Source organism: Anolis sagrei, chromosome 1, assembly GCF_037176765.1.
Source record: "Anolis sagrei isolate rAnoSag1 chromosome 1, rAnoSag1.mat, whole genome shotgun sequence".
Classification (NCBI taxonomy): Eukaryota; Metazoa; Chordata; class Lepidosauria; order Squamata; family Dactyloidae; genus Anolis; species Anolis sagrei.
In genome coordinates this window covers 34,593,367-34,606,027 of record NC_090021.1, presented here as the reverse complement: position 1 = coordinate 34,606,027, position 12,661 = coordinate 34,593,367, and the positions used below count along the sequence as shown (strand labels likewise).

At 37.0% G+C, this 12,661-nt stretch overlaps 1 protein-coding gene across 2 annotated transcripts in view; it reads left to right on the top strand.

Moving 5' to 3' along the window:
* Positions 1–12,661, top strand: part of USH2A (usherin) — a 546,480-nt gene that overhangs the window by 253,373 nt on the left and 280,446 nt on the right. For both annotated transcript variants that reach the window (XM_060754270.2, XM_060754269.2), the window contains exons 34-35: positions 1,803–1,974; positions 11,618–11,765. In XM_060754270.2, coding sequence (XP_060610253.2) covers positions 1,803–1,974; positions 11,618–11,765 — 320 coding nt within the window. The remainder of the gene's footprint in view (positions 1–1,802; positions 1,975–11,617; positions 11,766–12,661) is intronic.

Here is a 12,661-nt window from a genome sequence, read left to right as displayed (position 1 = left end):
GGTGTGCTCCTTCTGAAATTTACTATGTAGACACACTGGCAAATTTCTAGAAGGAATTACTTTCTATGAATTTTCTAGATCCTCCTGCGCAACTCTATGGTAACGTCCAATGAAAATCATTCCATTCAATTGGATTCACTATTAACCATGGATTCCTGTTTCCAGAGAATATGTTCCAAGTTCAGGAACATATTCTCTGCAGATATGGAGGTCAAACTATATCTCCATACGTGAGCCTACCCAACTTTTTAAATCATCCAAGGACAACTTCCTCTTAGCTCACCCTCCATCATAGTTATCTTTGGTGAATGACATGGGAGAAAACTTCCTCAGTAGAATCTTATATACATGAGCCCATGTTTTCCTTTCTTTAGAAAGGCTTTGATTGTGAACTGATCGTGGAAGAAAGGAATTTTGATGGCAGGGAGCACTGTACTTTTATTTTTGTTCTATCCTTTCTTTTTTTAAAACTGCTTAAAATTAGTGGCTTAAATAGGATTGCATATTTAATTGCTCTTTTTCAAAATGCAATTTTAAAGATATATTTTATTTAGGTTATACTTAAAGTTCCTTTAGATCTTATCTTAGAAAACATAGTTGTCATGAAGTTGGTGGTAGGAAGACAGGGGTAAATGAAGGAACAGGAGTGTCACTAATTAGGTTCTGGCAGATGATGCACAATCATGATGCTAACACCCAAGACCTCTGGAGGATCATGGTGGATCCTTGCATTGTCAATGTGCCCACAGTGATAACTTTCCTTGGGTCTAGTCAAAAACTGGGAGAGGGATAAGAAATAAGTTTTAGCAGAATTCTCCTCATCAGTGTTTTCTCCACTTGAGAGGGTCATTTTTCATTTCTTTTCCCCAACCATTTGTATATTCCTTACATCCCTAATCTTACCTAGAATAGATCCACTAAAACAAATGGAACTTGATAGGCACAGTAGTCTTAAATCTGACTAATTTCAATGAATTCATCCCATTACATTTAGTGAGTTTTGACATGTTGTTTGCTTCATATATTATGTCAGTGTTTTCCCAGTCTGTGTTGCTGCGTGCCTTCAAGACATTTCCAGCTTATGGAGACCCGGCCTAAGGTGACTACAGAATGGGGGTTTCCTAGCAAAATTTGTCCAGAGAATAGTTGTCTTCCTCCAAAGCTAAGACAATGTGATATATTCAAGGTTAACCAATGGTTTTCCATGGCTGTATGAACCCTAGTCTACAGAGTTTATTTATTTAAAGCATGTATATTCTGCCCTTCTCACCCTGTAGGGGCCTCAGGGCAGATCACAACATATAAACGGTAAACATTCAATGCTGGGACATAAATAGACTATACATATACATAAATATTAAAACCATTAAAATAATTAAAATCATTTATCTCAACATTAATTCCATTGTTTAAACCATCTCAGTTATCTGCATCAAATTAAGTTGGCATGGTGAGGTTTCCTATTGTTACCTTTTTGCACTGTCCCAAAGGCTTGGTCCTACAGCCAGTTTTTTACCATCCTTCTGAAGGACAGGAGAGAGGGAACTGATCTAATCTCACCAGGAAAGGAGCTCCATAGCCAATCACTGAGAAGGCCCTCTCTCTCATCCCTGCCAATCAAGCCTGTGATAGTGGCGGGATGGAGAGCAGGGCGTCCCCAGAGTTGTAGTTCAGTTCTCAAAACACTACAACACAAAATATTATTTTCCACCCTTTAATTAGATCTTACAAGTGTTCATTCTTTTCCTTTAATTATTGTGTGGGGTTTTTTGTATACAATTATGTGTTTTTTTCATTTTTAGGTGGAAAACACCAGAAGAAAGAAATGGAAATTTACTTTGCTATATCATATACATTAACAGTGATGAGGCAAATGATTCAGCCTGGAATGTAATCTATAATTCTACAGATCTATTTCAGGAATATACTATCCGGCAACTTTCCCCTGGAACTGAATACTTCATTAAGTTAGCAGTAAGTAATAAAAAAATAATAGCAATGAGTCAGTTGAGCAAATGTCAACTTGTTTGTATACTGATATTTGTATTTTAGGGATATGCACTAACAACTATATTTAATTTGAGCTTTTTTTTAGCTCTTCAGAAAATGGTCCACTTCTTGTCTGACCCCTCTTCTATTTGGGTTCAGATTCAGAGTTAAGATATGGAAATCTGAAAGCTTACGCATCCCATTGACTATTATTGGAAATTAAAAATGGTAATGATTCTCCCCCTTTTATTGAAATTGGAAAGCCTGCTAAGAGTTGGAGTTTGAACGTCTGTTGGGAGTGAAAAAATATCAGGGCAGCATAGAACAAAGATAGCTGGCAGTGTTCCTTTTGCAAATGGGGGAAAACAAAGAGGCAAGAGGTGGTGTCAGGTAGGCAGAAAGAGTGGAAGTTGTTACATGGCTCCCCAAGAGTAAACCAGTGTACTATTCTGAGTGGAAGGAATTCCCCTAAGAGTTCTGGGGAATGACTCAACCCAAAAAGAAGGAAGGCTCTGGGAAAGATAATTGTCCTCTGATTTTATTTATTTTATTAATTTATATCCCCACTTTTCTCCTAACTGGTAAGATGTCCTCTCCTGCTTATGAGATGCCTTAGATCCCTGCCAGATCCAAAGCATCTTAGAAGCAATTAAAATGTGGTGAAGCTAACAATATTTGTATAACTATTTTAAAGCAATTAAAAGTTAGTTAAAAGCACAAAGTTAAAATGATATAGACCACAATTTGAACATGTAACATCCCCCATCTGAAAACTGAAGACCTGCTTGAATGTAAAGATCTTTGTCAGATAAACAAGTAGTAAGGGACAACTGAATCATCTGTGGGAGGGGATTCCTCAACCTGGGAGGAGCCAGCAAGATGTCTTTTTTCCAATATCCTCAGTATGATGGTAGTCAGACCAAGAGAAAGCCTTCTCTGAAAGAACTTAGTACAGTCTAACCTGTTGAGCATCCCAACTTAAGAGCATTTTGAATTAAGAATTAAGAATCATTGCTCAGCCCAGGTTTCATTTTTACATAAGAACAGCATTTTGAGTTAAGTTGATTTTGTGTGGTTTTTATTCATGAAGAGAGAGAGAAGTAGAGTAAGGGTAGAGATCTCTCTTTATTGTTCCATGTTAATGTGCTGGTTTAACCTTGCTGTTGCACTGGCCAACACACATTTTATTGTCTTAAATGTGCTTCCTTGCCACAACTTTATGCTTCCATCAATTTAAAGTTGATCTTTCTTTTTATTGTTTCCAGTGAATGTGCATTTATACATTCTTTCCTATTTATAAAGTAGATTTTCATATTTAAAAACATGTACCAAAAAGGGGGTGGATTTTAAGGGACTGCAACTGAAGAGTAATAGCTCTTCAATGCATTTCAATTGGAAATTTGTCCTGAGATAAGAGCATTTTGAATTAAGAGTTCATGGAACAAATTAAACTTTTAAGTCAAGGTATTATTGTATTTAGTATCATACAAGGAGATATGTAATTTCAAGAAGACTGGACCCATCTTTCATCATGCAGTTCAAATGACAAAATGCTATATGCAAGCAGTCAGGAGGAAATCATGAAAACTGAGTGAAAATTGAGGAACGACAAAGGAGAGTTTACACATCACTACTTTAGATAAGCATCTATAAGCAACAAACCACTCATCACACAGGGCTTCTTTTAGCATCCTAAGACACATCCCCACTAATCCAGTGATGGAGGGCAAGCTGCCCATTACACGACATCACTGGACTTCCCGCCTACAACCAGAGTGGAAGTGTCCCAGGAAGCTTTCCCTTCAAACATGTGAACCTGCCCATATTGTGCTGACACCAATAGAGCACGGATCCCTGCTGCTTTGGCAATGATTCCCCTGTGTGATGGGGGAGGCATCGCCACAACAAAGCGGCTTGTAATGTGACAGAGTCACCCCTCAGACCTGTTGTTTTACCACACAGGCTGGTGAAATGACATGGGGGAGGGGGATTCCCCATGTGATGAAGTTCTAATTATCTTGTTCTGTATAATTTCTCTCTTCTTATGCTTAGTGCCATCTCTCTGAACCATCCCACAAAAGTAAGTTTGTGAAAAGGCAAGGGGATGAGCTGCTTATTGCAAAGTAGTAGCATTTTAAAATGTCTTTTAAATGTCATTGCTATTCTTTTGTGCCATTGTTTTCTTTTGAGGTTTTTTTTTATTACAGAGCAGTTTCAGTTCCATGGTACAACTGAAAATATCTTGAATATAAACATGAGATTGTCCCTATTTGTTTTAAACACTCTCATCATTTTATAGTAATACCTATATAAGGACATTTGCTTTGATAAATGCCATAGAAAAATATTCTGCTCTTGATTATGAATACATTTACATTTATGCGTAGACACTCTGTATGCATTCATTTTGCTCAACATGCTCTCAAATGCTCTAAATATTATACCACATTATACTGCAAAGCAAATAATCTATGTTCAAGTAACAATAAGGGTCTGACACAAAGCCCACCAAAGCAAGGACATTCAGACTAATTAAGGATGACTTGGAATCCATGCTGATAGGATTTATTTGTCCTTTGTGTATTTCAGCATAGTAAACTACAAGGAATTATGTGCATTTCCTGCAATTCTGTACACAGTTAACAAACCCCTCACAACTGCTCCAACTAGATTGAGTGGGAATTGAATATACATAGCTAAGTGGATAGTTATGTTATTTTTTCAGGCAATAAGCATGAAGTTGCCAGTTACACTTTTAAAATCTTTATGATTTTTCTTGTATCATTCATGATTAATGAGCTAAATCAATCTATTTTTCAAACCCTATTATCATGTTTTGATACTGACCAATGCCGTTCTTGTGTAATAAAAGTTATGCTGTGCCTCTGTTTCTTTCTTTTTTCTGCCTTATCTCTCAGCTTTCCTTAAAGGAGTTGAACTTTACTTAAAGGATTTTAAATGCCCACACCACCGCTCATTTTATCCCCACAATAACTCCCCGAGGTGTTAGAAGTGCAATAATACTTTGTACTGAAGAATCAAGAATGCCTCAGAGTGGGCAGGAGTAATAGGATGATAGTTTGATTGACAAAAAGTGTCCTCTTTTTTTAATGCCTCTGTTGATGTGAGCCTTCCCCCTCTTCTCTTTGGCCATGCGCCTTGGAGTACCTGTGATGGACAGAAGCTCACATGGAGCTCTGCAGCTGTCTGGCAGCAAGAATGGCAATAGGCCCGATCCATCTCCTCTTCTGTGTGCTGATGACTGGAGGGAAAGGCGAGTAGCTGTAGTGGTCCATGTAGACAGTGGAGCAGTCAGCAGTGGACCAATTCCTTTGCCAAGAGCTGTGGGGCCAAACTCTGGAGTATCCCCCAACTTTTCATAATATGGAACTTAACCCAATTTATCGTGCAATAATCAATAGAAGTGATGAGACATCACAAAGACAGTCATGGTTGACTGCAAAGCGAGCAGAGGCTATTAAACCCATTTAGGATTTTGCATGGTGGTTTTAGTGTGCTGTAGCAGCTCCCTAACAACAACGGGAAATACTTCTGATAATCAGCCATCTCATACTCATGTCAAACCAGTTTGTAAGTGATTGTTAGACTGTCCTTGTTATATCAGTGAGAAACCTTCATGTTTAAGCTGCAAAAGGCGTTTTCTTATGGAGTTGGCAATATTGTGATAAGTCAAAAATGCTACTTTGCTAAATGCTTTTTGGAAGAAAGTTTATTGTTGTGAGAGTGTTGTGAGCAGCACTTTCCTCCACTTCACTTCCTTGTCCCCAAACTGCTTTTCATTCAATTTCCAATGAGCAGCTGGAGTGCTGCATAGCCATAACCACAGAGTTTAACAGATTATTCCTTGCACTTATATGGATTTCCTTTATTTTTTTTATTTTTTTCCTTTTAAAAAATAGTTTTTATTAAGTTTATATATTATAAAAAGGGCCAACAATTGCCCAGACATTCACACATACAAATATACAAATATACAAAGCGAGCATACATACATACATAAATATAAACTGTTGATGCTCTGTGAGATAAATACTCCCGGGCGCCTACAATTAACCAGTATTCTTCCCTTCCTGTTTCCCTTATTCTGGTACCTGGTTATTTCTTTTCTTCTCTTATAGATTGGTTTATTATATAAAGAGAGGAAGGAAAAAGGAGAAGAAAAGAAAAGCCAGATTTGCATTGGGGTCTGTTCTCATCACCATGAACTTCCCCTCTCCTCTCTCCCCTCTCCCCTCCCCCCCTGTCCTCAGGCGCCTGGGGTTGGTACTAAATTCTTACTGGAAACATACAAAGTTTACACACGTACATTTACCACAATTACATACATCTTGAGGATTTCCTTTATTGTTTAAACATTTCCTTACTGTTTGTAAGCCTTCTCATTTCTTTTCTGCCAAACCTTTCAGCTTTTTCAAGTCCACATAGCCTAAAAAGGGTTTGGTATTTATAGGTACATCGTCTCCTTGCAGAGTATACTATTAAGGAAAAGGCTGGGAATTACAAAATGGATCTTTCTTTTAAAACGTATTTAATGTGTTTGGAGGGACACTGCTTCTGTGTTTGGTAAATGTAGAAATGATTTACCACGCAACTGTGAATTAGCACAGTAACAAAACCATGAAATGAAATGTGGAATCTTGTAAAAATGACTCAAATCTTGGAGCTGTACAATTCTTCTGGTAAAAAAAGGAGGCATAGACAACAAGAGGAAATGCATGGTTTGGGAGGAATTAAAGCTGGGCTGGTGTACTAAGTTAAAAGCACAATCTGCTTTTCAATCAAATCATGAGATAATAAGAGTGGCTGTCCTGGTGGGTTCCATTCTTCTACAATGATGGTCACCATATATTTGGTCCTCCAGATGTTTTGGACTTTAGCTACCACAACTCCCAACAGCTGATAAGCTGGTTGGGACTTCTGGAAATTGAAGTAAAAAATGCTTGGAGGACCAAAGGCTGCTATACAAGAACAGGTTTGCAACACTAAAACACACTTTTAGGACCTCAAATGATAAAATCCATAGACAAGCCCTTAATCCCTGGAGCAGCAGAAAACAAATTGGCTCCATCTTCAATATAACATTCTTCTCATCTCTACGCTAAACTTACCCAGTTACCTAAGCCTTTCCCTATAAACCTTGGTTTTTCAGACACGTTACTATTTTGGTCACCCTCCTCTGGACACATTCGAGCTTATCAAGATCCTATATTATTAGAGTTGTAATGCCAAGAACTGGACACAGTAATCTAGATGGGATCTGACAAAGGCTGAATCAGGTGGTACTCTTTGTCAGTGTATGTTGAAGTATGTAATGTGTTTTAAATGTAATTTCATGCAGTAGAAATATGGATGCCATAAGATTGTAATGCTGTGATGTATGTTTATGTTAGAGGCTGTGAGAAAGTAGCCCTGAGATACTCTCTGTGCATAGTTGTGAGAAATTTAGGAAGTATCTGGTATCTGCCAAGCAGCTGCAGAATTGTTTACACTTCTACTTTCTTTGTCCTGCGTACTGTGTACTTCATGTCTGGTCGCTTCCTGTAATGGATGTGTTTTGGAACTGCTCTAAGTAAATTGAACCTGCTTTGTAACCAGAGGCCTCCAGGGTCCATGTTTTCTTCTAAGCCTGTGCAAAACTTCCACTATCGCTAATACTCTTAGGTGCCTTGAGTCCCTATAGTGGGAGATAGGTGAGATAAAAAATAAGTATTTAAATAAATACATAAATAATCCTTTGATCTATACACTATACTCCTATTGATGTAACTGGAAATCACATTGGCATTTTCAGCTGCTTCATCAAACCGTTGACATTTGTTCAGCTTTTGGTCTACGACTTCTAGATCACTTCCACATGTACTGCTGCCATGCCAGGTGTAACCAGTACTGTAGCTGTTCATTTCATTTTATGTGCGTTAACTTTCTCCCTGCTGAAATTCATTCAGTGTTGGCCCAGATCTCTAATCCAGTAGGTCCATTTTGAATTCTGATCCTGCCCTCTGAGGTATAAGCTACCTATCCTAATTCGGTGTCATCCTCAAATTTCATTAACTGGCAACCTTTTCCATCATCCAAGTCATTTATTTAAAAAGTTGAATAGGACTGGGTCCAGGAAGGAATTGTGTGGCACCCCACTAGTCAGTCTCTCCAGGATGAAGAGATGGCATTGAGCACTCTTTTGATTCAATTGATCAACCAATTATAAATCCACCTGGCAATAGGTTTCACCCACATTTTACTAGCTAACTTGCAAGAAGATCATGATATGCTGCATTGACAGCATTCTCCTAATCTACAATTCCATTAACTCTTTTTAAAAATTGCATTGTAATTTACTGCAATGTCCCCTCCATGTTATTGGGTCTTTCTAGACTCCTACCTAATTGGCTCTGGCCCCTCTTTATGTAGTAAATCCCCTTTGTGTATGTCACTATTGTATTGAATGAACAACCAGCAGAAGAGACAGAAAGCATGAAAAACAGGTTTCTCTACAATGGGGAAATCTGGTTGGAATGAATAATACAATAGTGAAAAAATTGCATAGGTTTTGCTCAGTATTTCAACATCCTGATTTTTTTTTAGAAAATGATTCTGCGTAAAAATACATGGGGTTTGCATTAGACTTGTGTGGTGTGCACAAAAAGCACTATAAAGGTTGCATGCTTTTTATGCAAGATTGGAATGTGCGAATACAAAGCAAGAATTGTGTAGAAATATTTATTTTTCTAAAATGGGGAGCAAATTGTGAACATTATTCATCTGTACTTGGGCCAATGAAATAGTTGAACATTAATATATCTGATGTACAATCACAGAGAGTTGTGCAGCTGGCAAGTGTAACCATGCATCCTACTCAGTGTTTTGAAACATATTTGTGTGAACATCTTTTCTGTACCAAGTTTGTAACTACTTTGTAACCTGGATAAAAAATAGGTCAGCCGACACAGACAAAGGCAGTTTGAGACTGATTATAACTAGGGCAGGTAGTGTACTCTGGAGCTGCTCAGGTTTTCTTTCAAGAATCTATCTACCTACCTATTTTTAAGGATGTCCAGTTTTCTTTTTTCATTCTTTCCAAATTGTGATATTTTCAGACACGACAAAAAAAAAAAGAAAGAAAAAAAGGCCAATATTGTATATTTTATGCAGAATAATTTCTATTACTGGTAGAGTGATGATATTAAAACAAAATTAAACACTTTGATCATACTTGAATAATAATTTATTCCTTTCCTAAGTATACAATTGACTTTATCTTTCAGAAGGGTTTGCATGTTGATCTTTCTACAGTTCCAAATCCAGCTGTTAATGCACTCCTTGCTTATAACGCTCTGTTGATAAACGTTCAACTTTTTTTTTCATATTATCCTAGCAAAAGCATATGCAAACTTAGGCTTCAACCCTATGAGAGTGTCTCATGAAACTCAATGGGGCCTACTTCTGAGTAGTTATATATGTTTATTTGTTGAAAGCATTTTATCCCACTCTTCAGCTGAAGATGTTCCCAAAGCGGCTTATATGAGATCAATAACAAAAGAGACAGTCCCCAGGGATGGGTGAATCTCTCAAGCTCAATTTCACTCAAGTTCTCATTTTTCCACTGCTGAGATTATTCCACTTTGTCTCCGTTGAGAATTGCTTTTTAAAGAAAATTCAGTCTGAAAGATTGTACAGTAAATATTGTCATATGATTTGTCCAAAGTACATGTATTCAATATGTAGTTTTTCAAAGTTTTAATTTTGTGCACCTTTATTCCAACTCATACTGCAAGCAATTGTTTTACTAAAAACATTTAATGTTCTTCTGACCATGTGCAATTTTGTATGTACATTTCTCAAGCATGCACATTTATTGTGTGCCTTATTTAAAACGTATATATTTTGTAGATGAGGGTTATTCCATTGTAAACATCAAGAGGATAGATTTTGATGTCTGTATCTAAACAGCCTATCAGAAAGTTCCTTTGATGAAACTATTTTTTGATTCTATTGTTGGTTTAAAACATTTGAATTATTATATGAATTTTAAAATTATATATATTGCATCTTTGATAAGCTGCCTTGTATCCTACGGATATTGAAAGGAGGTAGAAAGGAAAAGAATGTGCATAAAGGCATTTTGCACACTAATTCTGATATTAAATTTGCAAACTACTTGTAATAATAATCAGCATGAATAGAAATAACTGAGGATGAGAAAAGCCCAACACAGCTCTCTCTCTAGAGCAGTGGTTCTCAACCTTTGGATCTCCAGGTGTTTTGGACTTCAACTCCCAGAAATCGCAGCCAGCTTACCAGGTGTTAGGAGGTATGGAAGCTGAAGTCCAAAAACACCTGGAGGCCCATAGGTTGGGAACCACTGCTGTAGAGCAAATGAAGCAGTCCTGCAAACATTTTTCATTCTGATGAAACCCACTGCATTTCCAAAAGATACAGATTTTTAAACTCTGCCTCTGGATCAGAGATATTATTATTAATTTACTGCTACTATTTACATCTTACTTTTTCCAAAACTGGGACTCAATGCAATTTTATAATTTATACACATTGATCCAATAAAATATAGACCTTTGTAATTAAATTCATTTTACAATAACAATTCTGAGGAAATTATGGGAATGTTTTGAAAAAGTAGCAAAGACTTAGAAATAAATTATCCCAGCACTTTTCAATTCTACTTTTTTACAGAGAAAACTCACTTTTTTCCCACAGGAATGACTTTTGTGTCAAATAGGAATTTTGTTTTGCTCATTTTTTGTGGACAACTCTGCAGATTTACGATATTCATGTAACAAAAATCAAAAGGGAGAGAAAGTAACAGGTTTACCTTTCCACGCAGATGGCTTCGAGTGGCTATGGTCTGGCTTTAAAGCTTTCTGAAGCCAAGCAAGTTGAAACTTTACTTTCATGTTAGTAATGTGGTAGATTGATACTAGATATAGCCATACTATTTATTTGGACTAGTGGAAAGGGTTAAGAATTTTGTTTAATTGAAAGTCAGCAGGTGAAAAACAGGTTCCTGCTTCTTTAATGGTTGCCCAGAAAAGAAAATGTCAGGTAGAGATTACATGACAAGCAGCACCTGCTGAGATTGTCAGCCTACACAAGTTGTAGAATTCATCTTTTTAAAAATTTCATCAGAAAACTATGTGTTTTTGAGGAATACCTCCCCTAATTCACAAATTTGTTCACAAACCAAAACAAAAGTGTATGTGCATGCATAGGATTTGAAAAAAAAACTACCCTGAATGATTTGCCCCTCCTTAATGTTAAGGCCTTTTTACTCAGATCTCTGGCTCTTTACTGGGATAGAAGCTGACAAAATGAGAGGAAAATTCAGAGCAGAAATGCCTGCTTGCCCTGGGAGAGAATCTTTCCTTGACATTTCACAAGCATTCATGGTAACTATAATCAAAATCATTCCCCAAAAAATAATTCGGGAGTTTTGTAAGAAGGAGCCATGTTTAGTGAGAGATCAAAATATATGCAATCAATATAAGCCTTCACAAAAACCTTTTGAATTTTTAGCTTTTCTGAATTGAATATATTGAGAATGTATTTATCTGTCTTGCTTCATTGTTGTTATCTCCCCCACTTCCTTTTCAAGGCTTGCACGGGAGGTGGGTGTACAATAAGTGTGGCTACTTCAGCAATCACAACAGAGAGCACACCAGAAGGCGTTCCTGCCCCGAAAGCCCAATCGTATTCCTCTGACTCCTTTAACATCTCGTGGACTAAGCCAGAGTACCCGAATGGTAAGTGAACTCTTTTAGCCTCAAGTTAAAAAGATGATTAGTAAAGGTAAATTAATATTCTAAATGGCAGCTTATATGTGGTGCTTAATTTTTAATGATCATTTTAGCGCATAAAATACCTGAGATAGTATCATTGTCTGTAGCTGGGAGATTGAAGTTTTCTGTCTTGCTTTGCCACTTCAGTGGCTCAAAAGTGCTCCCTTTTGATGGTTCTCATGTACTGCATTCTTTTGCTTAATGCTTTTCAGAACAACTAAACAGAAGGACAGTGTTTGACACTTCTTTAGAAAGAGCAGTATTATTTTAAATATATTCTATCTATCTATCTATCTATCTATCTATCTATGCCCCGTTAACCTATCTACGTACTTTCCAAAGGCTCTTCAAAACAGAAGCAATTGACAAGCTTCTATGATGTTTTTATTGATGAAGTAAATGTCCCCCTTTCTTTTTCTTTCTTTTAAATTTTCTATTAACTAATTCTGCTTGATCCAGCTTTTTATGTTGGACAGTGCCAAGAGCCTCTGTAGTTTACAGGGAACTGAGGTTCAAATCTGTGCTGAGCCTTTACTCATTTTATATCTAGCTCACAAAGTAGGCTAAAGTGGTGAGGAGAACCTATTGAGCCAATTGTTTTTCCTTGAAGGAAAGATGGTTACATATATAATAAACTTTGAAATCCTAAGTATATTTACTCAGAGTTGAGGCCTGTTAAATGCAATAGGACTTATCCCAGGTCAGCTTGTATAGTACTATTGCCACATGATAGGTGTCCCAGTGCTTTATGCCTAAATGGAAGTTATTTCTTCTGAACTACCAATCTCAAATGCTGTCACCTAAAATGTCATATTTCACCAAAACTGCAAAAAGGGATTAGCTTGATTTTAACTGTTAAA